Source organism: Typopeltis vanoorti, chromosome 3 (assembly GCF_054136105.1).
Source record: "Typopeltis vanoorti isolate ZY-2024b chromosome 3, IOZ_Tvanoo_1.0, whole genome shotgun sequence".
In the NCBI taxonomy this organism is placed as follows: domain Eukaryota; kingdom Metazoa; phylum Arthropoda; class Arachnida; order Uropygi; family Thelyphonidae; genus Typopeltis; species Typopeltis vanoorti.
In genome coordinates, this window is record NC_143551.1 from 144417739 (window position 1) to 144442223 (window position 24485).

At 34.8% G+C, this 24485-nt stretch overlaps 1 protein-coding gene across 1 annotated transcript in view; it reads left to right on the forward strand.

The window, feature by feature from the left end:
* The window catches only part of LOC150108630 (transcriptional regulator protein Pur-beta-like), a 343857-nt gene that overhangs the window by 250470 nt on the left and 68902 nt on the right, over positions 1 to 24485 (forward strand). The window contains exon 6 of the mRNA XM_090390893.1: positions 23827 to 23933. Coding sequence (XP_090247019.1) covers positions 23827 to 23933 — 107 coding nt within the window. The remainder of the gene's footprint in view (positions 1 to 23826; positions 23934 to 24485) is intronic.

A 24485-nucleotide genomic window follows, 5' to 3' on the forward strand; every position in this document is an offset into this window, starting at 1 on the left:
TGTATTTTGGTTTAAGCCAATAAGAATACAATTTGGTCAGCCAAATCCCAAATTGCCAGCCCATCCTCATCCATTCAGTATCCAGGTAAGATACCTAACGGTGCACCACGAGAAGGTGAGGATTGGACATTAGGTCAGAAGCTCTGGTCGGTTCTCCACATTCCTTTAAAGGCTATGTGGAGGTCTCCTCTCAATAATACAGCTTTGACCCTTAAGCACCCCTGCCCTGTATTTTGACTTGATATATTTCATTCGGGAAAATGTTTGTTCGCAAAGATACGTTGTCCCAAAAATAGAGATAAATTTACAATCAAATTTCTTCAAATTTGGGAATTGCTCAGAGTTCAAAAATTTATAAAAATCGATTAAGTTTTCTTCCTTGATATCTTTAATATGTTCATTTGCCTGAAGTTCAATAATTTCCATTTGAAGTTGACTTGGGACATCAGTAACAACACAGTCAAACAGATTCTGAAACAATCTTATTTCCTTAGCATTGGTGTCCAAATCAGCAAATCGCTTCTGAAATTGTTGTTTAAGATCTGAAATAGCTAAATTTGCAAATGAGAAAGGAAATTCTGCTTGACCCTTTTTATGCAATTCTGCACAGTATGGTATATGAGCAAAGTTACAATTTTTCACCTTCCTTCCAGAAGTATCAACTTTGCTCTGAATGCCTTGATATGAGATAATAAATCATAAACTAAGTTATTTTCACCCTGCAACTTTAAATTCAAATTGTTCATGTGGTTCACCAGATCTGCAAAAAATGCCAATTTCCAAACCCACTCGGTATCTGATAAAAGTAATTTGTAACAGTTTTTCTCGGTAAGAAATATATCAGTTTCATTCCTGAGATGAAAGAAGCGTGAAGGAACCTTTCCACAGCTAAGCCAGTGAACTGCAGTATAATATGTTAAGTCAACATACTCAGAATCGCATTCCTCGAGAAAAGATCTAAACTGGTGATGATTGAGTGCATGAGAGCGAATGAAATTTACCATAGAAATAACAGGTTTCAAGACACAGCTCATATCAACGTATTTTCCACAAAGTGTTTGGTGGATAACACAGTGAAGAAACATTGGTTTTGATATTTCTGCATTCTCACAAGCTTTTGTGATTTGCCCAACCAACCAACCCTATTTTATACCAGACATGTTTTTTCCTCCATTAACTGTCATGCACTGCAGACAATTCCAGTCCAAATTATATTCTGTTAGTGTTTTTTGAATTTCTTTGAAGATATCTTCCCCTGTTGTAGTACCATGCATGCTGCGAAGTGACGCTAATTCCTGTGTGACATTAAGTTCATCGTCAATGCCACGTAAAAATACTATGAGTTGCGAGGTATTACAAACATCAGTTGATTCATCCAGCGCGAGAGAATACCAACTAAAACATTGTGCTTTGCCTTGCTGGATAATGTTATTTCCCATATTTTTGACCCGACGAGCAATAGTATTTGGCAAAAGACTTATTATTTTAAAAATATTAAGTTTTTCTGGGCATAACTCGGCCACTGCTTCCATCATACATTCTTTGATGATATTGCCATCGATGAATGGTTTTCCTTTTTTAGCCAACACATAAGCAATCTTGTAGCTTACCAAGGTTAAGGTTTCGTTTTCTGAGTTTTCTTTCGTAAATAAGCCTCGCTGAGAATGCAAACAACGACATAATGATTCAAATTTATCTGAACGCTCCTTTTCTCTAAATTGCGAAAACGTTGAAGCGTGTTTGTTTCATAGTGGCAGCATATATTGTATTCTTTCAACACAGCAACAGTGTCTTTACAAATGAGACATACAGCTTTATCCTTTGAGTTTGATTGTATGAAGTATTTTACACCCCATTCTTCATTAAACACCCGACGTTCATGATCAACTTTTCTTTTCTCTTTCCCATCCATGTTAACCCTATAAAAGAGAATAAAATAAATTTATAAATAATTATTATTTTTTTTTTTTATTTATTTCAAAAAAAAAAAATTTGTAAAAAAATCTTATCACGACAATTTCTACACGCGAACTGATACTTTTTTCTTTTTGTTTGGGAAGCAATTTGTTTAAATTTTTGCTAGTCGTTAGTTTTTCAACCGAATATACACCGACAATTTACATGCAATTTTTTTTTTTTTTTTTAAATTTCGTATAACTTTGAGTTTTTTGTCAATGCATACAGATCGGGAAATTTTGTTTTTATTTCGTTTTTTGCTTGTTAGTTCATTTAACTGTGTTTTTACCGACTTTTTTAAGCGTTCTTATTTCGTGCGACATAAATTTTTTTTTGTTGATAAAAAGTTTATTCGGATGTAACGTTTTTATTTCGTTTTGAATTCTTTTGCATTTTTTTTCTTCGTTAGTCCATTTTAACCAACCGTTTACAGTCAGAAAGACCGTAACTTGGATTACGGTTACTTTTTGCTATTCGGGAATATATTTTGAACACAATTTTAATTAATGCAGTTGAAATCTTTTTTTTGCAGATTCTTATTGAAAAATTAGGCTAATTGGCAGGCCGGATAAAATCATATCGCGGGCCGCATCTGACCCGTGGACCATTGTTTGGAACCCCCTGCTATAATGCATAGCATTATACATGTCTCGAAGGAGATGTGCTTTGCATTATGGGATACTAAGGCAAGTGATGTGAAGTCAGTCTACCTTTGTCATGAGTTGCCCCAGTCATGAAGATACTTCAGGCGCAAACTTTGTTTTCTTGCACTTGGATAAAGGATTAAACTAAATATATAATTTAATCTTTGAACTAGTTCACTTCAATTCGATAGTAACTCTCTCCCTGCAGTTAACAACATGCCCTCCCCAACAACCATTATACTGTAGATGCAAGAAAAACCAGTATTTTTATTGTATCCCTGAATAAGATACAGAGCCTTTAGCAGTTTATATAATGTATTTCTCAAGAAACAGTGCAATTACAGACAGCTGGAATAAAAATGGCCCTAACTAATAAATCCCATGTCCCCTCTCACAGAAACTATGCTGTATAGACTCGAGCAAAACCATATGTTGCACCAGAAACACGGTATCTACTAAAAACTATTGTCCAATTTTTTAATTACATGAAATAAGTGTTTATTTTATAGCATTTAAAATTCTTGATGTCATTATGACAGATCACAAAGGCTAATTTCAAATAAAATTCTACCAGAAATTGAAACATGCCATATAATGCGTGTGCGTGTGAGTTCGTCTGCCTGTCCAAATAAGCAGCAATAAAATTCAACCAAGGGTTGAAATTTTGTGCGAGTTGAGCCCACTGGTAATGAGAAATTCCATCGGAACAATAAACGACACCCCTTCGTGAATATGTTAAAACTAAGAAATATATAGTGACTGTTGTTATGACAGTTTCAGATGTTATAGAATTCGGTTGAAGAGAATTAGCATATCAACACAATTGTCAGTTGTTATGTTGAAATGTGACCCAAAGTTGCTTTTGGGTCTCGTGATCTTTTGTTAATACCGCACCAATCATATGCACGTCTTCATAGCTGCTCTCTCGTGTAAAACAAAATTTAACTTGTATGTATTGTAACAATTAAAAAAAAATTATAAGTGTATAAAAGGATATCACCTATAAATCGTTGACGTGCCAGCAAAATTCTCGGTCATGCCACCTCTGGCAAGTCTGCCATAGGTTCGCCATCTATGGTGTAGGATAATGCTAGCTGTTAGGAAATCTGTTGAGGATGGTTCGTTGTTGGCAGATTGTGGTCTTCATTGTCTTTAGAGACTATGCACAAATCTGGGGTGTGGGTTCTGTTCCATCTGGCTGAGTGAAGAGTGCCCTCCTGCTTGGCATCACAGATCAAATACAGATTATATGTATCCATCCAGTTAACTAGATTATTACCATCTTGGTTGTTAGAGGAATAGCTGCACATGGTGTGATGAGAGTTGAAAGCACCAACATAGATAGCATAGTGAGGTAGTGGCCGGTCCATCTGGTTAGGCCAGGATTGCGATGGTGGTTTGTAGACGTTGTAGATGGGTGTATTTTGAATTTTAATACCTATGGTGTATTCTACTTCAGGCATACATTGGGTTATGTCCTTGAGACCAGGCCCTAATGTAGGTTGCCATGCTTGGGATGGCAGTTATAAAACACAACAATTAGGCTTGGGATCTTTAGTCTGTTGAGACAGGCACATAGGTTTCCTGGAGAGCCAAGATGTCAGTTGCTACTTTGGCTTTATATTTAGATAGTCCTATGTTTAACGAACATATCTTGAGAGCGTGTTGTTTCGGAGACCATAAGTTATTTTTTGAAGCTTGCCCCACTTCCAAACAAGCAATGCAATCCTTGTTATTCTGGGCGAAGATTGAACCATGAAGCTTTTTGAGTTGTGTTTTTATCATAGTTGCTGCAAGTGGTCCAAGAGGCTTGGTACCTTTGGACACCTAGTTAGAGACATTAACTTCATGTTACGAGTGTTATACATCTGGGGCTTCTTTTGTCTGAAGCACCAGCAATGTACCACAATTGTAACGCTATTGGTGGGGGGGGGGGAAGAAGAAGGTTGTCTCAATCCCTCCAAGTCAAAACACTAAATTAGCTGTATACAAAACATTGCTCAAGCCAATTTTAACTTGTGGATCTGAGAGCTGGGTCAGAAGTAAAACACTTCACCAAAGACTAGAGACCACAGATATGAGAGTCCTGAGAAAGATTAGGGGCATGAATAGATGGCATCAATGGCAATATGATATTAAAAATGAGGATATTAGGAAGGAACTTGACATTGTTAGTATCCAGGAATGTGTTAGCAGAGCTAATCTCACGTGGTATGGTCACTTAAACAGAATGGGAAAGGAAACATTTCCTGCCAAGGTTGGCAGGAAAAAGACCCAGAGTAAGACCAAGATATAGGTAGATCGATACAGTGAAAGTGCCTTAGAAGATAGAAATATAAGATCTGATAATGTTGGAGCCTCGACAGGTAACAGTTTGATGTGGAGGAAAATTGTAGATAGAAAGTTAGTAATGGTGTAATTTTTCATGTAGTACTATCATATCCTGTACCCCCCCCCCCTTGAGGGTACATATCAGGAATTTGATGATGATAAAGGCCTGTGTAGCTCAGTGGAAGTGGTGCGCTTGCATCTTCTGTACTTTCTTGAGCTCAAAGATAGACTTAGTGTTCATGTCTAGTCACCGACTTGAGGAACTTTTTCTAAGCCTTTCTTTGACCGGTTCCCAAGTTAGTTGATCTCTGGCATGGGCAAGCAGGATTTTTCTCCTGGAAACTCAAGAAAATTGACCGTAGAACCCACGTTATTTCAGACAATAACATATCCTGTTAGTTAGGTATCAAAAGATGGCAGCACTAGTTTGCTGGTCTCATCATCAGTGGCCACCTATAATTAGTGATAGACATGTGCCTATCTCTGATTGGCTACCCGTGGAGATCGAACTGTCCATTCAATCTCCAAAAGCTAGATAGGGTTTAAATGTCTCGTCTACTCCTTATAAGGGAATAAAAAAGGCGTTAGCTTATTATTATTATAACCAACAGCTTTTTTCACATAGTTGAGCTTGTTTGAGCAAATAGTATGAATGCTGCAGTAAACTGTTTTTGTGGTAAAAGAAGACAGTTCATCCTTCCTCTGAACAATAATAATATGGTGTGCAAACACAGTAGATGGAGACTACTTTAGGCAAAAGCATGTACTGCTGCATCTTTATAATCATCTTTCTTTTGCAGTATATTTTTAGCAAAACCTTAATAATAATGGTCCAGAACTGATAGTGCAGCAGCACCTTGGCCAAGGTTTCTTTCCCTTGTAGATTGTAGCATTCTGGAAATACAGTAGGCCCCACTTTTATTATCTAATTCGTTCCTGAAAAGTTACCATTCATTGAGCCATTGTAAAAATAAATAAATCCTCTAATGCCTTTTATTCCCCAAAGGAAGTAGGCTGAGCTCCTTTAGTTCTTATTAACTTTTTGCAGGACAGTGAGCAGTTTTCATTCTTCAAGCATTTACTGATAGTAAGCCCAAACTTCTTTTAGCTTAATTGCTCTAATGGAACATGTGCACTAGACATATTAAAGTAAGTTTCACAGCTTTTACATGTAAAAAAAAAAAATAAATAACAAGGAATTTATTCAAAAACTACAATATATTTCATCCAATGTTACCTGAACATCATCAGGGAGATACTGTTAACTACATTCAAAAGATGAATTGAAATAATGAGTCATAAATCATGCATATATTAGCTCATAATCTCCATCACAGCTGAAGTATATGATATTGCACTATTAGTGAGTTATGTAGATTAAAAAAAAAAAAAGTATGAATAATTAATAGCTAATACTTCCCAAAACTTGCATATTGGCATGCAGTCTGATCACTTCAGGTTCGGACGATTTCTTGGATTCCAGTCGAATTTGAACTTGCTAGTGTCAATAACTTGAGAAGTAAGGCCAGACTTGTCAGATTCCAAACATGTAATATAGTCTTGATGTTCTTCAATTCTAATCAAAGCAGAACAGCCCGTCTGTCCAAAATAAGAAAGATGACATGAGCAGGTTACTTGATAGCCGTGTGGGGTAAAGAAAGATTTGGTAATGTATCCTTTGTTGATGGTACGAAAGAAGACAGTGTCAGAGCTGTTTGAAGGAAGTGTAAAGATTGAATTTATAAAGAATCTTGCTGTTTGTTCCGAGGTTCCTTTAAGGTAGGGTATTGAAATTCTTACATCGATTGTAGTCTGGTAGAGGGGTGAAAATTAACAATAAATTTTTTAATGGTATTTTTGTTGTATCCATTACATATCAGATTGCTTTTAATTTTATTCAGTTCGTTAACAAAAGGAAATCAGAAGAACAGATTGTATGAACTCTGTGTACAAAACTTGGTGATCCCCATTTTTTGTGATGAACGATGTGGGCGGATTAGTGTATGTATCTACCAGTAAATCTTGGCTTCTAATGAACTGAGAATTCAACATGACGTGTGGGATTACGAATTATTACGGTATCCAAAACGAGTAGTTGGTTATTGGATTGATGTTCAATAGTACACTTGATATGAGAGTACAAGGAGTTTATTTTTTCTAGGAACTGAAGTCATTCTGACTAATGGTAGGTCCAGATTGCAAATATATCATCAACAAAATGTAACCATATATGAGTATATATGATGACATGAGCAAGGTGCTTAATAGACACCTAGTAAGGAAAGAGATGGTAATGTATCCTTTGTTGATGGTAGGAAGGAAGACAGTTTCCGATCTGGTTTGAAAGAAGCGTGTAGATTGAATTTACAAAGAATCCTTGCTGTTTGTTCCAAGATTCCTTTAATTGAAATTCTTTTGACATCAGGTTGTAGAAGTATTAGCTAAGACTGGTGAGATAGGATTGCCCACTGCTGTTCCTTCTATTTGTTTAAACAACTGATTATTCCATGTAATATTATAGTTTGCATTGAACAATCATAGGATGCCACTACTGTTGAGAAGTTATAAATTTATCATACCCATACTGTATTGGCTCTCCTACTTGCTATGTTGCAAAACATCCCTCTTATCATCTTTGTTATCTCACTGGCCATACTAGATCTTATATCAAAATCAGTCCTTGCTTCAAAGAGAAAAGAAAAGATCTACATTTGTCTAATAATGAGATTATGGTTTCTTTTAATGTAGTCTCCCTATTCACCAACATACCATTTTAAGAGACGCTTTGGTTTTTACAAACTGATTTCCCCAGAAGACATTGTCAATCCATTTAAATTTTGCAGATCTTACTGAGAATCACTACAGGGACAGATAATGGCACTGGAGCATTGCTAGAATAAATGTATTAGTCTTAAGGGAGATTATGTTGAAAAATAAAAATAATTTTGAAATTATAAATTCGTTTTTTCATTGTTAGGCCAAGAACTTTTCAGACCACCCTCATATCTGCCAGTAAATCTTGACTTCCATCAACATGGGCTATTGTTCATAGCATAATAAGTTGTTTGAACAAATAGAAGGAACCGCAATGGGCAGTCCTATCCCACCTGCCTTAACTGATTATTTCATGCAGCATCTAGAAAAAGAACTCTTTGATGGTGTATTCCATCAGCCTAGTATATGGTTTCATTTTGTTGATGATATAATTGCAATCTGGTCCCACACTGAGTCAGAATGACTTCATTTCCTAGAGAAAATAAACTCCTTGTACTCTTGTGTCATCCAAGTTTACTAGTGAACATGAATCCAATCCAACTACTCTTTTTCAATACCATAATAATTCGTAATCCCTTGCATCATATTGAATTCTAAGTTTATCGGAAGCCAAGATTTACTGGCAGATACGAGAGTGGTCTGAAAAGTTCTCGGCCTAACAATGAAAAAACAAATTTATAATTTCAAACTTATTTTTATTTTTTAACATAATCTCCCTTAAGACTAATACATTTATTCCAGCGATGCTCCAGTGCCATTATCCCATCCCTGTAGTGGTTCTCAGTAAGATCTACAGAATACCTCTCTACAGCTGCAATCACTTCTTCATTCGAAGAAAAATGCTGACCAGCAAGGAAGAGTTTTAGTTTTGGGAAGAGATAGAAGTCAGAGGGAGCCAAATCTGGGGAATAGGGTGAATGTTCCAACAATTCATAGTGCAGATTCCTTAATTTTTCCATTGCCAAAACACCTATGTAGGCAGTTACATTGTTCTGATGAAAGATTATTTTTTTTCTTCTGCAAACACCGGATGTTTTCTCATGAATTTTTTCATCAAGTCTGGTTAAATGATCGGAATAATATTCCCCAGTTATTGTTTTACCCTTTTCAAGATAATCAATAAACAAAATGACTTTAGCATCCCAAAACACTGATGCCATAACCTTTCCTGCAGATGGAACCGGTTTCTGTCCACTGTTTTGACTGCTGTGTGGATTCTGGTGTGTGATGGTGAATCCAAGTCTCATCCATAGTAATAAATTGATGCACAAAATCAGTTTTATTCTTTTTAAAACACTCCAAGCACTGACAGAGATTTTCATGCGGGTGTGTTTTTGATCTGCTGTGAGCAAGTGCGGCACCCATCTTGTGCAAAGATTGTTCATTTGCAATTCTTCGTGCAAAATATATCCTACGTGTTCTTTTGAAATGCCTATAGTCTCAGCAATTTCATGCACTTTGACTCGCCGGTCATCCAATACTCGTGTACTTGATCAATAATTTCTGGTGTTGTTACACTTTTTGAATGTCCTTCACATGGATCATCTTCAAGGCTGGTACGGCCAGCCTTGAACTCAGCAATCCATTTCTTAATTGTCAAAAAGAAAGGAGAATGCCCATAAACTTTTATGAACTTTGAATGAATTTCTTTTGGTGTTAAACCTTCTTTTACGAAGAATTTTATAACCTCGCGATACTCAATTTTATCCATTTCAAGGGATACAGACACTTTTGCTGTATAAAACAAACTACTTGATAGAATGACTTGCAATTTCACATGGATGCTTATGACAGATGTACCAACTTAGAAAAAAAAAAAATTCTTGCTGATAGTGTTGCCATCTGTGATCGAGGCCGATAACTTTTCAGACCACCCTAGTACATTCACTCATCCTTCCACCTTATTCATCACAAAAAATTGGTAATATCAAGTCTTGTACACGGAGCTCATACAGTCACCTCTTCTGATCCCCTTTTGTTAGATGAACAGATTAAAATTAAAAACAATCTTATATTTAATGGATACAACTAAACTACCATTCAAAAATTAATAATTATCATCCTTCTACCAAACCTCAATCTGATGTGAAAAGAATTTCACAATCACTAATTTAATAAGCCGAAAGGCTATTTTACCAGTGAACATGTTAATAGAAAGGGGGATGGTAAATCCCTTTATGTTTTAATAGCCGGGTACGAAACTCGGATCGAAATCCATACGGTTTCATGCCGAAATGGCAGGCCCAAGTATAAATGATCACTTGGATAGTACAACACCAGGGCAACTCCATGCAAAGGTGGAGCAAGATCCATCACTAACTTCAATATTCTTTCATAATGTAAAACCCAGCTCCTAAGAGATGTGTGTGTATATATATATATATATATATATATATATTGTTTTACATTATGAGAAGAGGTCACTACCCAGACCAGTTTCAACCTTTTTTGAGGTCTCATCAGTGAGTAGGTAGACCTGGAATATAGAATATTCCAGGTTTACCGGCAAACATTCTATTCTATTAACAATTCTATTATAATAATTTATTATAATATTCTATTAACATGTACGCTGGTAAAATAGCCTTTCGGCTTATTAAATTAGTAATTAACATTAAATATAGGAGTACACCACTTCAGCAATTCGATAGTAGAGGTATGTAAGTTCATGTTCACTTAAAACCTTGATGTTCCAGGTCTACCTACTCACTGATGAGACCTCAAAAAAGGTTGAAACTGGTCTGGGTAGTGACCTCTTCTCATAATGTAAAACAATATATATATATATATATATATATATACACACACATCTCTTAGGAGCTGGGTTTTACATTATGAAAGAATATTGAAGTTAGTGATGGATCTTGCTCCACCTTTGCATGGAGTTGCCCTGGTGTTGTACTATCCAAGTGATCATTTATACTTGGGCCTGCCGATAGTTTTTTTCGGCATGAAACTCTATGGATTTCGATCCGAGTTTCGTACCCGGCTATTAAAACATAAAGGGATTTACCATCCCCCTTTCTATTAATTTCACAATCAATTGTGAAATTTATGTGTTCTGAACTTTAATCAATTAAAGCTTGAAACAAACAGCAAGGAGTCTTCGTAAATTCAACCTGTATTTTTCCTTCAAACCACCTTGGAAACTGTCTTACTTCCTACCATCAACAAAGGAATAGATTATCACCTCTTTCCTTACCAGGTATCTGGTAAGGAAAGAGGTGGTATCAAGTACCCTGCTCATGTCATCTTTCTTATTTTGGACAGACTGGCTGTTCTTATTTGATTAGAATTGAACAACATCAACACTATATTACATTTTTGGAATCTGATGAGTCTGGATTGTCTTCTCATGCTATTGACCCTAGGCTCAAAGTTCTTTGGGACCAGACAAAACTTCACTCCACCAAGTTTAAATTTGATCGTCCTAACCTGAACCAATCAGACTGTATGCCAATGTCCAAGTTTTGGGAAGTGGTTACTAGTAATTCATGAGTTTTTTTTTTAATCTATGCAACTTACTGCAGTTTTTTTTTTTTTTTTTGAACTCTAATAGTGTAATATCATGTGTTACAACTGTAAATCAAGACACAAGTTAATATACGCACGATTTATGACTCATTATTTTGATTCATCTTTTGAACATAGTTAAAGGTCCATCTCCCTGATGATGTTCACTTACTATTGGATGAAATATATTGTAGTTTTTGAATAAATTTTGTATAATTTTTGTTATGTGTGTAAACTGTGAAACTTAAATTTTTTTTAGCAATATAATTCACTTGCGTTAAAAAGTGGTTTGGCTGCATTGTGCAAATGAAACTGGACAGATTTCCTTGCTTGGTGTGATTTTTAGTGGAACCTGTGGCATGGTAATTAAATAATAAACATGTAAAAACCACAGTGAAATCCGTAATTAGTAAAAAGACAGATATTTCGTACTAAAAATAATAGTACATCTTCAGTGTCTGTAACAGTAATAGGAATGGAATACAGGCAAACGTTCAGTGGATCACCTATTAAAATACAATTGTTACCGCGTGCTAGGAAATAATAGAAATAACAAATTTAATCTATTAAGATAAATGGTTTTTTATCTAAGATAAAAGTCTCCCAGATCTTTGAGAGAGACATACAGTCATTTCTATTTAAATTCGGTCAGTGTAAGATAGTTTCACAACTTTCTTTGAATAAGCGTTCATATTTAAATCTGCATCTATGGAGGGGAACTGCTTTATCCCACTGGACATTATGAGTAGAGTCAATACTGTGCTGCATCAGACCAGATTTCAGAGGTTTGTTATAATCAATATAATATTGATATTCTTTTTTCCAAAGAACGGCCAGTTTGTCCAAAATAAGAAACATTGCATTCGCAAGGTATTTGGTAAACGCCAGCCAAAGGATGTCCAAAAATGGTAAAGTACCATTTTTGGACATCCTTCTTACTAGAACGTCTTCTGGTACCTTATCTACAAGTGTCTTTCGTAAACCCACTTTTACTGACAGATACATTCACAGAAAGTCTGCACACCACATGTCTTAAAAATTTGGCATTCTTAAATCTCTAATTCATAGAGCACATAAAGTTTGCTCTTCCCCAATAATCTTACAACAAGAACTTTCCATCATTAAAAAGTTAATGGAATCAAATGATTACAAACTCCAATCAAATCCGACAGATACTTGACTCTTATGTTCCAACACCTATCGTTTCTTCAACAGTCCGCAGAGTTCCTATTCTGTACATTCCAGGAATCTCAGAACCTATAGGTAGAATTCTGAAAAAGTATCAACTGATTCCAATATATATTCCTATCAACAAAATTTCTTCTTTATTACCTTCTACAAAGAATAAACTGTCTTCTCTATTTTTGGCTGGCATTTACCAAATACCTTGCGAATGCGATGTCTCTTATTTTGGACAAACTGACCATTCTTTGGAAAAAAGAATAAAAGAACATCAATATTATATTGATTATAACAAACCTCTGAAGTCTGGTCTGGTGCAGCACAGTATTGACTCTACTCATAGTGTCCAGTGGGATAAAGCAGTTCTCCTCCATAGATACAGATTTAAATATGAACGCTTATTCAAAGAAAGTTGTGAAACTATCTTACATCAACCGAATTTAAATAGAAATGACTGTATATCTCTCTCAAAGATCTGGGAGACTTTTATCTTATGTAAAAAAACCATTTATCTTAATAGATTAAATTTGTTATTTCTATTATTTCCTAGCACGCAGTAACAATTGTATTTTAATAGGTGATCCACTGAACGTTTGCCTGTATTCCATTCCTATTACTGTTACAGACACTGAAGATGTACTATTATTTTTAGTACGAAATATCTGTCTTTTTACTAATTAAAGATTTCACTGTGGTTTTTACTTGTTACTTTATTATTTATTTCCTTACTTGGTATTTGAAGACACTATGGGTGATACAAACAAAACCCATGATAAGACCAGACCAAAATTAACCTGATACAAAGACAAAGCCCTAGAACTGCATTAGACTTTTAAAGCTGTTGGCATATGAAAACAGCTTGCTTTGACAGAGAAGGATGAAAGACTGTTATCCATGAGGGATTTAATTCATCTTAAGGGCAGAGGAGAAGAAGATCCCAAACTATCAAACCCTAATGCATCCTGGTTGTCTGCTCTCCAGCAAAAAGGTTGCGGGCTCGAATCCCACTGTGGGAATGGATGTTTGTGATTGTTGCATTGGTGTAGTTGCAGTCAGTTGGTGATTGAATGGTGGCAGCGGAGTTGTAGAGCAGGTGCCCTCCCTCGATGAGTCCATGGACTTCCTGGAGCTGTCGAATAATAATAATTTTCCATAGGTTCATTGTTATGAATTTGAGGTTTAGTTCATCGAAATACAGTTTGAACTATAAAGTACTATGCCAATATGGCAACCAAACTAAAATATAATAGTTAAGTAATGAAGTGATAAAGCAACACATTTACAGGTAACCCTCATATAATGCGGTACTTATACAATGCGGTTTCGATAAAAACATGGTCTACAAATTATAGTAACCCTTTATCTTTTCATATATTTTTCACCTCATGACTTAAAAATCAAATTTTATCTTCATTAAATTTGCGTCTGCCCGTATTGTGCATGTAGTTATAAGTAGCGAATTCATATCAGGGAAAATACCCTTTAGCATGCATGTTCATCAGTTGTTTACCGTATAAAGGGTTACTACAATTTTTATAGTAATGGCCACATAGAGGGGGTTTTGCGACATTATTGAAAATGAAATTAGTGAATTAATTGATGGGGAAATAGATTTAAATTAGTTGGAACTGGTACAATTAATATATGACGTCAAACCAAATGGCGGGGAAAGTTCTGCCGAAGATTCTGATTGTGATGAATCCGTTAAAGAATTCAGTTTAAAGAAATTAGCAGAAGGATTGGACTTGGCAAGAAAGTTAGGAAGTTATTTTGCGGATAATGATCCCTCAATGGAACGCTCCAGAAAATTCATGAGACAATTGGATATTTGTTTAGCTCCATATTATGAACTTAATAAAAAATTGCAGCATAGTGGTGAGTAAGGTCTTATTACTGACTTCTTAATAACTAAACCAGCCGAAGTATGCAATGAGAATTATACAAATGATGTCCAAGAGATTTCAAGTGATGACAACATCCAGCCACTAGTAAATAAAAACATCTATGAAATTTTATTTTTGAAGACAGTGATGATGATTAAAATAAAATATATTCTTGTTCATGAAAAAATATTGTTTATTATCGATAAAATTATACAGTTTAGTATAATTCAAAATTACTTAAAAATAAAATCATTTTATTTTATTTTGCATAAAACATTTATGCATTATGGGCAATAAAGTTTACATACAATTCATAATTTTTATAAGTTTATACTATGTATTTGTTTCATAGTTTGTTTTCTTAACTTACGTGAATTACTTGAAGTAAATAAAAATATTTTTTGTTGGACATGTCATTGTTGTTTATATAATTTAAAAAAAAAAAAAAACGATTTCGGAACATAACCCTACTTTTTCTATGTGAGCTGAGTCTCACATAACACGATTTATATAACACTACATTTCTGTGGAACCTAACATCCACATTATACAAGGGTTACCTGTACTTAATTTTACAAGCAAAAGTAAAAATGTTAGATTGTTTTTATATGATAGAAGCAACATGGATGAATGGAGAGAATGAATAATTAGTATACTGAATCTCAAATTGAACTGATAGTTGATTCATTTAGTTGTTATTTGGATTTTTAATAAGTTCTGAGTAGAGCATAATGGAATCAAAAGCAAATTATGGTGAACAGTTCCTGTTCACCTGAACTTAGGAGCAGCTGTAGAAGAAGCACAGATTTTAGAGTCAATATTGAATATCTATGTACCAGATAGTACAAATTAATCAGTTGATTGCATTCTGTTGAATAGTGTTTAGAATGTTTAAGCTTTTGGGATACTATACCCTAGACATCAGAACACATTCCATACCAAGACAGATTTGGAATTTATAAAGAGTAAGTAGTTGTTTAAGAGAGAATTAACATATGAAACATAAGAGAACCAACTTTTTTTTTTTTTTTTTTTTGCATGAAGTATCTATAAATGTAATATGTTTATGAAAAGAGAAGCTTGAAGTTATTGTAAGAAGGGAAATCTCTTCTTGATTGCATAAGAGAACCAACTTTTTTTTTTTGCATGAAGTATCTATAAATGTAATATGTTTATGAAAAGAGAAGCTTGAAGTTATTGTAAGAAGGGAAATCTCTTCTTGTAGGAAGTTTTTGCATTTGATTATAAAGTATATTATACTTGACAAGAAATTATATTCTTATTACTTTAGCCAAATGTAAGCAAATAGTTTTTGTGTGAAATATTACTACTTGTATATAAAGGCACATCACTTGCCTTAGCATCCCATAATGGAATGCTTATATGCAAAGTATGTTTTTTTCACTTAATAACCAAGTGAAAAAAAAACTTTCAAGTGAGATCATTGCAGCAGATCAACCTCCTCCATTCAGTTTTCTGGGGAGGGTCTTGAAAATCCCTTCTCAAGCTTGTCCAGCCATCATTGTTTAGATCTCCCCCTTACTACTTTTGCCATCTCCAGCACTCTCTGTCCATATAGTGTTTGTCTTGCCACATAACATGACCAGACCACCTCAGCTTTGATTCCCTAATATTCCCAGATACTTCGGATATCTTCACTGTCCCCTGGATCAATGAGTTTTTGATCTTGTACAATCTTATCATACCATGTAAGTCTTGGCATTCTCGTTTCAGCTATGTCCATTTTGTTATCTCTTGGTCTTCTGCCAGGTCTCACTTTTATCCAGTGCTTGTCTTACTACCATTTTGCAGATCTTTCCTTTTAACTTTTCCATCATGCAAGATATTTGAAACCTTCTTCCAGTTTATCCATCCTGATTGGATCCTCCTATTGAGTTCTGAGTCCAGGTATCCATCACTTTGGACACACACATGATCCTATGTGAACATAAACACTTGTAGCATATTTGTGCCATGTAATATTATACTCCCTGCTGCTTCACTACAAGACATGTACTCTGTCTTATGTCTACTGATTCCCAAGCCACTGTCTTCCTTCTGCTTCCTGTTCAGACTTTGTGCAAATCACTTCATCATCGTCCGGGGGGTGATGCAGTTCTTACTGTCTCTGAACATATTCAAGAGCATGACAAATAAGAAGACTCGAAATTGAACCTCGATGAACTCGCACTTTTACTGGGAATGCTTCAGTGGTTCCTACTCCACATCTCACTCTTGTTTTGCTACTGTCATACATGTCATGCATCTCTATATCTCTTTTCTTGGGACTCTATCAAAGGCTTTTACCAAATCAGTGAAGACCAGAAAAAGTTCCATGTTGTTCCTCAGCCAGGCATATATTCAAATTATCCTTTTCTAATTGACATCAAGTCTTACAGTATCTTCTCAATTCCTTATATCTTCATAGTGTATCTCATAAGTTTAATTCCTCTAAAGTTACTGTAGAGCTGGATATCACCTTTCTAGAAATTTCTCAGTTTTAGTGAGTCTGTTAAAGGCATCCATTAATAGAGTTGTCCAATTCACCTGGACATTTCTATACTTCTATGGGGATGTTATAAGGTCGAACTGCCTTCCCATTCTTTATTTTCCCACTTTCATTCTTGTTATGTTAGGAATTGGCTGCATTACTAGATCTCCTTCATCCTTTTATATACTTTTATTTATTTAATTCATTAATTTCTCAAAATATTCTTTCTATCTATCTAGTACATCCATTTTTTTCATACAGTGGAGTACCATCCTAACAAAGGAGAGGATGGTAAAGGGGGAAGAAATATATACACTCGGGTCTCTTTTTATGCGGATTTGAAGTTATGTGGTATAGTACGCGCACAGATAAGAGACCTTTCGACACTTCTGTACATGTCAATAGAAGGAGAATCCATTCCGATAATAGGGTAATCCAGCATTTCCCAAACTTTTCCTAGGACAGAACACTTCACAAATCCTGAAATTTTCATGGAACACCTTGGTTATTTTGTAATGTATTAATTAATAATTAATTGTTAATTTAGCTGATTTTTTATTGTTAATTAATCATTAATTAATTAATTTGTACTGATTTTCATTGACATATCCCATTCTGATCACCAAAAATTAATATATTATTATAAGTACTTACGAGTGAATGCAGACTTTTTCTCCTGTGTGCTAATAGTTTTCCCCTCCTTTTGTAAATCCTGGAGATTGCTTTGTAGGCTGGATGTGGATGAATCACTATATGTAGGCCTATTACTTTTAAAAAATGATGGCACTATGGTTTCGAAACAAGCGCTTTCACCCTACAATACGAACTTGTGAAGAAAGTATTCAGTATTACTAGATCATAGAACCAGATACAGACTACCTTGATCTTCAATTTCAGTGGAAAAATTTTCTTTATACTTCCTTACTGATTGGTCACTAGCATTTGCAACACAGATGTTATTTCATTCAGTTTTGAGAACAGAGGATACGGCACGCATTGTTGTAATCGGCTTGCAGGCAATTTTTATGACCGGTCATAAACAGCAGTATTCCCTTTCCCAAATGTTGAAAGGTTTAAATGTGTGAAAATTAACAATAATTCATGGATACTTCCACGTTTAAAAAACACATGGCTTGGTCATCACTAACATTTGCTACACAGATGTTATTTAGACGTTCTGGGTCTTGAGCTTTTTGACATATTCACAAATGTTATTCTCCTCAGAATATTTCCACTATAACATATTTATTCATGAAAAATGCTTAGAATACTAAAATGACAAATTCCAGGAGTCTTCTTGCAGAACACTTATTCACCTTCCGCAGAACACAGTTTGGGAAACCCTGGGATAATCAATCCGTACTGTGGGATGAGTTGTTTATTATTACATGGCGGAAAATTAACTTCTCTTTTATGTTCATTGTAGTTTTTAAAGTGGTAACTATTTTGCTTGTATAACAGTTGGAAAATTTTACCTATAAAGCACATGATTTTGCGTGTTGACCAATTCGTTCATCGCCGTTGTACATAATGAACAGCATGTTGCAGCACATTCTGGCATAACGTGTAAGCAGTGAATGTTCGTGGTGTTTAATTTTGCATGGGAGTAAGTTTGTGTTTGCCTTTTCATTATTGTAATTGTATTGCTAATTTTTAATTTCAAGATTTAATTTGGCCCAATGGAGAAAAAAAGCACCAAAGAAAAGCAATTTCTTTGGAAATGAAAATTGCAATTTTAGATCACTTAGCAAAAGGAGAGGGATCTGCAGCAACTGGTAAACATTTTAATTTAGGCGAATCTACTATAAAAGCAATTAGAAAGAATGAAGTCGCAATAAGAAAATCTGTCATTTCTGGCACAAAACTAAGTGCCAAATTATCATTGTACTCAAGAGATGCTTTATTAGAAAACACGGAACGAGCGCTCGTAATTTGGATTGAAAAATTAACTCGAAGAATTCCAATAAGTGGTTATTTAATTAAACAAAAAGCTCTTCGGTTATATGAACAGATGAAGCAATTGGAGCCGTCTACTTCCGCTTCCCAGGCTGATAAAGAATTTCCGGCTAGCAAAGGATGGTTAACCGGGTTTTTAAAAAGGAATGGACTTCATTACGTGAAGATTACAGGCGAGGTTGCAGCAGCAGATGAAGAAGCAGCTAAAAATTTTCAAGAAAAGTTAGCCAAAATTATTGAAGATGGTAGATATTGTCCCGATCAAGTGTTTAACGCTGACGAAACAGGATTGTTTTGGAAGAAAATGCCTAGTCGAACTTACATCGCAAAGTCTGAGAAAAAAGCAAGTGGGATTAAAGCAAACAAAGATTGAGTGACGTTGTTACTTTGCAGCAATGCATCAGGAGATCGAATGTTGAAACCCCCTCCAAGTAAATCGATTTCTAAGACCACGTCCTCTAAAAGGCAAAGATCTAAAACAGCTGTCGGTACATTGGATGGCTAATACAAAGGTCTGGGTAACAACTGCTGTATTTACTGAATGGTTCAATAATTGCTTTGTACCAGAAGTGGAAACATATATAAAGCAAAAAACTCTAAATTTTAAAGTTTTATTAATTGTTCACAATACACCAAGTCATCTGCATTTAGAACATCCAAATGTGCAGGTAGTGTTTTTTTCCACCCAATACAACAAGCATTATTCAGCCATTAGATCAAGGCATAATTGCTGCTTTTAGAAAATATTACGTTAAACACAATTTTCAATTTATATTGGATAAACTAGAAAATGAATCATTAACAGTAACTGACGTTTGGAAAAAATTTTCTATTTTGGACTGCTTAAATCATGTTGCATCTGCTGTCGCTGAAATAAGACCACAAACTTTAAATGCCTGCTGGAAAGCAGCTTAGCCTGGATGTGTTGCAAACATCTACATTATCAGCTGAAATCATTACATTGGCACATGAAATTTGTGGAGAAGGTTTTGATACATTTAGCCAGAACGATGTAGGCGAATTACTTGTGGATAATGCCTTAAATGACGATGATATTATTGGATATCGATTAACTTTAGATATCGTCGAAGATCCAGAAAACGATAGTGAAGCAGAAGAAAAACCTGTCCTCACTGCAAATATAATTCAAGAAGGTCTTGAACTGTGCAATAAATTGGAAAATCATTTTCTTGTTAATGACACAAATTCTGAATGAGCCTTTACATTCCAACGTGAACTGAAGAACTGTATGTCTGGAGATCGCGAGCTGTATAAAAAATTAGTGAAATCATCATCTCAAAGTTTAATCACTGATTACATTGTCAGAAGAAAAAAATCAGCACAGAACAAGGGTGAAGCTAATTCTGTTTGTGAAGAACCATTGCCTTGACCATACAGGTCTGATGTGCTGACTATCTCTTCTGGTGATGAGAGTGATTTTGCACCAGTTCGCAAACGTTGGCAAATATTGTCTAATTGCGATGATAATTCTGATCACAAAATGTAAAAAAAAATTGTTACTTTTCAATAAAATTAAATTAATAAAGCTTTAAAACAAACTTGGCATTCTTATTTTCCTGAATTTTCATAAACTTTTTTATTCAATTTTAGGTTTATTTTAATTCATTGCTTCAGTTTTATGCGGTTTTCGAAAATTATGGAGCGTATCCCTAATTTTTCAATGTAGGTTTAGACATTTTTTGTTCGATTTTTTATATATGCTGTTTTCTGTGGAACGTATCTACCTCATAAAAAAGACCCAAATGTATATCTTTATTTTCCCACTCCTTTTGTCTGGCCATCTTGAGGGCCCCTTCAACACCTTCATCGTTATCTAGACTTTCATACAGGTTAGCATAGGCTTCAGCTTTAGATCTTGCTATTGTTCTCTTTGCCTTTTTTTCTTTACTTCTATATTCTATTCTTGTCACCTACTCTGTTCTTTTTCTGCTTGGTCATTTTCTTTTCCCTAATACACTTTTCTATCTCATCATTTCACTACTATGTTTCCTTGTCCACCTTAATATCTCCTGTTGTCTGATCCTCTTTTCAATTATGGATGTTTTCTGTCACTTATTGGTTCACTTGCTGGTCTGGTTGGCCGAGTGGCTAGCATATCCACTCTCCAGCCAAAAGGCTGTGGGTTCGAATCCCACCGTGGGCATGGATGTTTGTGATTGTCTGGGAAAATGTAGTGGTTGGTGGTAGATGGCGTTGGTGTAATTGCGGCTCGTTGTAGTTGGTAGATTGATTGGTGGAGACAAAGTTGTAGAGTAGGTGCCCTCCCTCGATGAATCCTTGGAATCCCTGGAGGTGTCAAGTAATAATAATAATAATTTTCTGCAATCATTATTGTACCTTTTTGATGAACTGTTCACTAAAGTCATTTTCTCCCAACTTCTAACGTCTTGTCTTGATGATCCCTTTCGCTAGCTTCTGTTTTACCTTTTATTTCCAGTTGGCAGAGTATAAGCCTGTGCTACTTTACCACCTCCTTTCCTGGGTACAATCATTTAGCTCCTTCATATGTTCTCTTCTGCAGAGAATATAGTCCACCTGGGAGAACCTTGATGTGGGGTAGTGACTTCTTTGAATCCTGGGTGCTATGGTTGTAGAACCATCTGGGGGCATACATATAACCAGTTGTTTTTGGTAGTTAAATGGATCTTCAGTGTCAAAAATCTTCTCATCTGTGATGAGGATATCTCTATGTCTGTTGTTTGCATACCACTGGAGAGTTGCCTTTGATTTTATCACCCTCTGCCACATAAGTTGTGGTGTTAGGAACTGTCCAGTAGAACAACAATAGGCTTTCATCCCCAGGTCATTAGTTAGTATACATGTCATCATTCTTTACGAAACCTTCATCTCTCGCAACAGCACTTTCTGCATTCTCACGGGATTACAGTAGAGGCATGCCCTCACAAGCTGTTGACCTAATGCAGCGTAATTGACCTGTTCTTTGGTATTCAGATGAGTTTTCTGTATCGTTATAACAGTTAATAGTCCAATATACAAACATCCTTCTGATCCCAAGTGTTTTAACCTGTTGAAAATAACAGGTGACCGCATTCCAACCTTGTGAGCTATTACAGCTACATGGTTCTCATAATCCCCCCTCCCCCACTGCATGTTAACTTGTACAGCTAAGACAGTTCTCTCTCTCTCTCTACTGACAGCCTAAAAAGGTAAATGGTAAAACAGAAACTGCAAATGTTGGACGCATGCAGAACCTGGCTTGTGCAGTTCTGTAGGTAGTGCAGGGCTGTGCAGAAGTTGTAACAATATTTATGGGGAAAACTGTGTATATAGAAAACCAACTCATACTGGCAAATACATTAATTAAAACTCACATCATCACCCTTGTCAGAAATATGGTGTTGTAGTCAAATCTCTAGTCGACAGAGCTCATAAAATATGTTCAACAGATTCTCTTCTAAACAAGGACTTCTATTATTAGAGCTACCATTTACTGTAATGGTTATGATACAAAAACTATCGATAAAATAATCAATAATTATGAGCTTCGTCTTAACCCTTATCAAGAAGTTGTCTTCTATATGTTAAAGGACCTTCAGAAAAAATGGAAGACTTCTTTGTCAGATTGACCTATAAGTCTCTTTCAGTCCAGTTCATGAACTAAATACCTTATCTCTCTCTTTCCCAAGAGATAAATATCTTCCTCTTTCTGATCCTGCAGTTTACAGAACTCCTCTGCTCTTGTGGCTGTTATGGACAGACTTGTCATTCTGCACATATTCATCTTGAAGAACATAAAGAATATATTTCACTTATGGAGTCCAATAAATCCGATTTAGCAAACTATGCCTTATCTACAAATTACGGAATTCTGTGAAACAGTACCAGAGTATTACACGAAGATATTTTATTCTAGAAAGACTATACAAAGAAAGCTGTGACATTCACAATCCCAAACTTAACAAAAATGATTGTCTTTAACTTTCTAAATTTTGGGATGTTATCCTAACTGATACTCACAATTCACTTTGAGCACCAAACTAGATTTTTAAAATATAAAAAAGCAAATTATGTAATGTTATTGGGAGTGATATTAAAAACTGTCACGAATCCTCTAAATATACTCTAAATCATCTCAAATTATCAGCTTTTTCTTATTATTGCAAAAACAGTGAGTAGGTGCCTCATACAAACTTCTGAACATTTAAAATTTGCTATTTTTAAGAAGCACCCTAATGTTCCATATATTATACTAACAGTCCAGCATGTTATGTTACTAATGCTGTAAATATCAGAATATTTCAAAAATTTATTATCAGAAAGCAAAACAAATTAATTTCAAATATTGTGCTTAAATTTTTATACATTTGAGCTAGTAACTAACTGTTAATAACAAATGCTGAACTTTTTCATAACACTTGTCTAAAGGTATTATGGGCAACAACTAAAAACAGAAGGATAGGTTTTGTGTGGCTAAAAAGAACCTTAAAGAACCTTAAATGCTCCACATAACAAAAAGGGATATAATTAGAAATAATAGAATTAGTGAGAGAGATGACTGGGCTACTCCATTCATCTTCAGGATAGTGTGAAGTATTGCAAAGCAGGTAAATGAAGAAGGGTTGGTCATATTAGCACATTAACAGACAAAAGTTGGACAAAATTGTGCACTGAATGGTTACCAAGAGAAGGAACAGTCACCAAATAACAAGATGGAGGGATCTACAAAGGTTTGACATGAAATGACTAGAAAATTATATTCATCTGTAGATCAAAGAAGCTAAAAAAGAAGATCTCTTCTGATACTAATGGCATGGCAGCAAAATTCATTCTGACAATACCTAAATCAGAGGCTTTCAGGCAGTGCAAATGTTGATTATTGATGAACTTCCATTATTTTTCCCATCATTATTCCAGATGAATATTAGAGCATACAAAATAGTTTTTGGCACATTAATTTTCAGTCTGCATTAATATATTCCATCCCTTCAATTATTTTAATGTTTTTTTTTTTTTTTTTTTTTTGTTTTGTTTAGGTTAGTATGATATTTAATGGATGCATCAAATATATTCAGTATAAAAAAATTGTAGTCTATATGTAAACTATTTTATGCAGAATTTAAAGGAGAACTACCGGAAGGCCAGCATATGAGAGTAGAAAACAAAAACTTTTATTTTGATATTGGCCAAAATAGTAGAGGAATATACATGCGTATATCAGAGGTATGTAAGAGTTTAATTTAATAACTTTATTATAGAAGACAAGTTTTAAATCATAGAACTTGTAATTCTTTGTTAAGATAATACTTAAAATAATTTAAGCAACTATTGCAAAAATTATTTTGCATCAAGAGTATGAAAATCATGTATTCTTTTTATTAGTATTTTTTTTTTAATTTTAGATTCTATATTGATCCCACTTAGAGATCAATATAGAATCACAAAAGTGATTCTATATTGATGTATACTATATGCTATTAATGAATATATAAATCTGAAAATAACAGGTGAGAAATTTCCTGATATTTTGTTTTGAACAGCTGTGGGTTATTTTCCTTAAGAGAATCTAGAGGAGGCAAGCTTAATATCTCAAAAAAAAATAAAAATAAAAATACCAAAAGAGAGAGAATATTAAATTAAAAACACCAAATGATTTACTGGATTAGTATGAGCACCAAGCAGTAGTTTAGAACTTTAAAAATGTTAACATTCACATTTTTGAGTTGCATGTGATTTGGTAGTAACAGTTTTTTTCCAAAGTCCTTTAGTTAAATG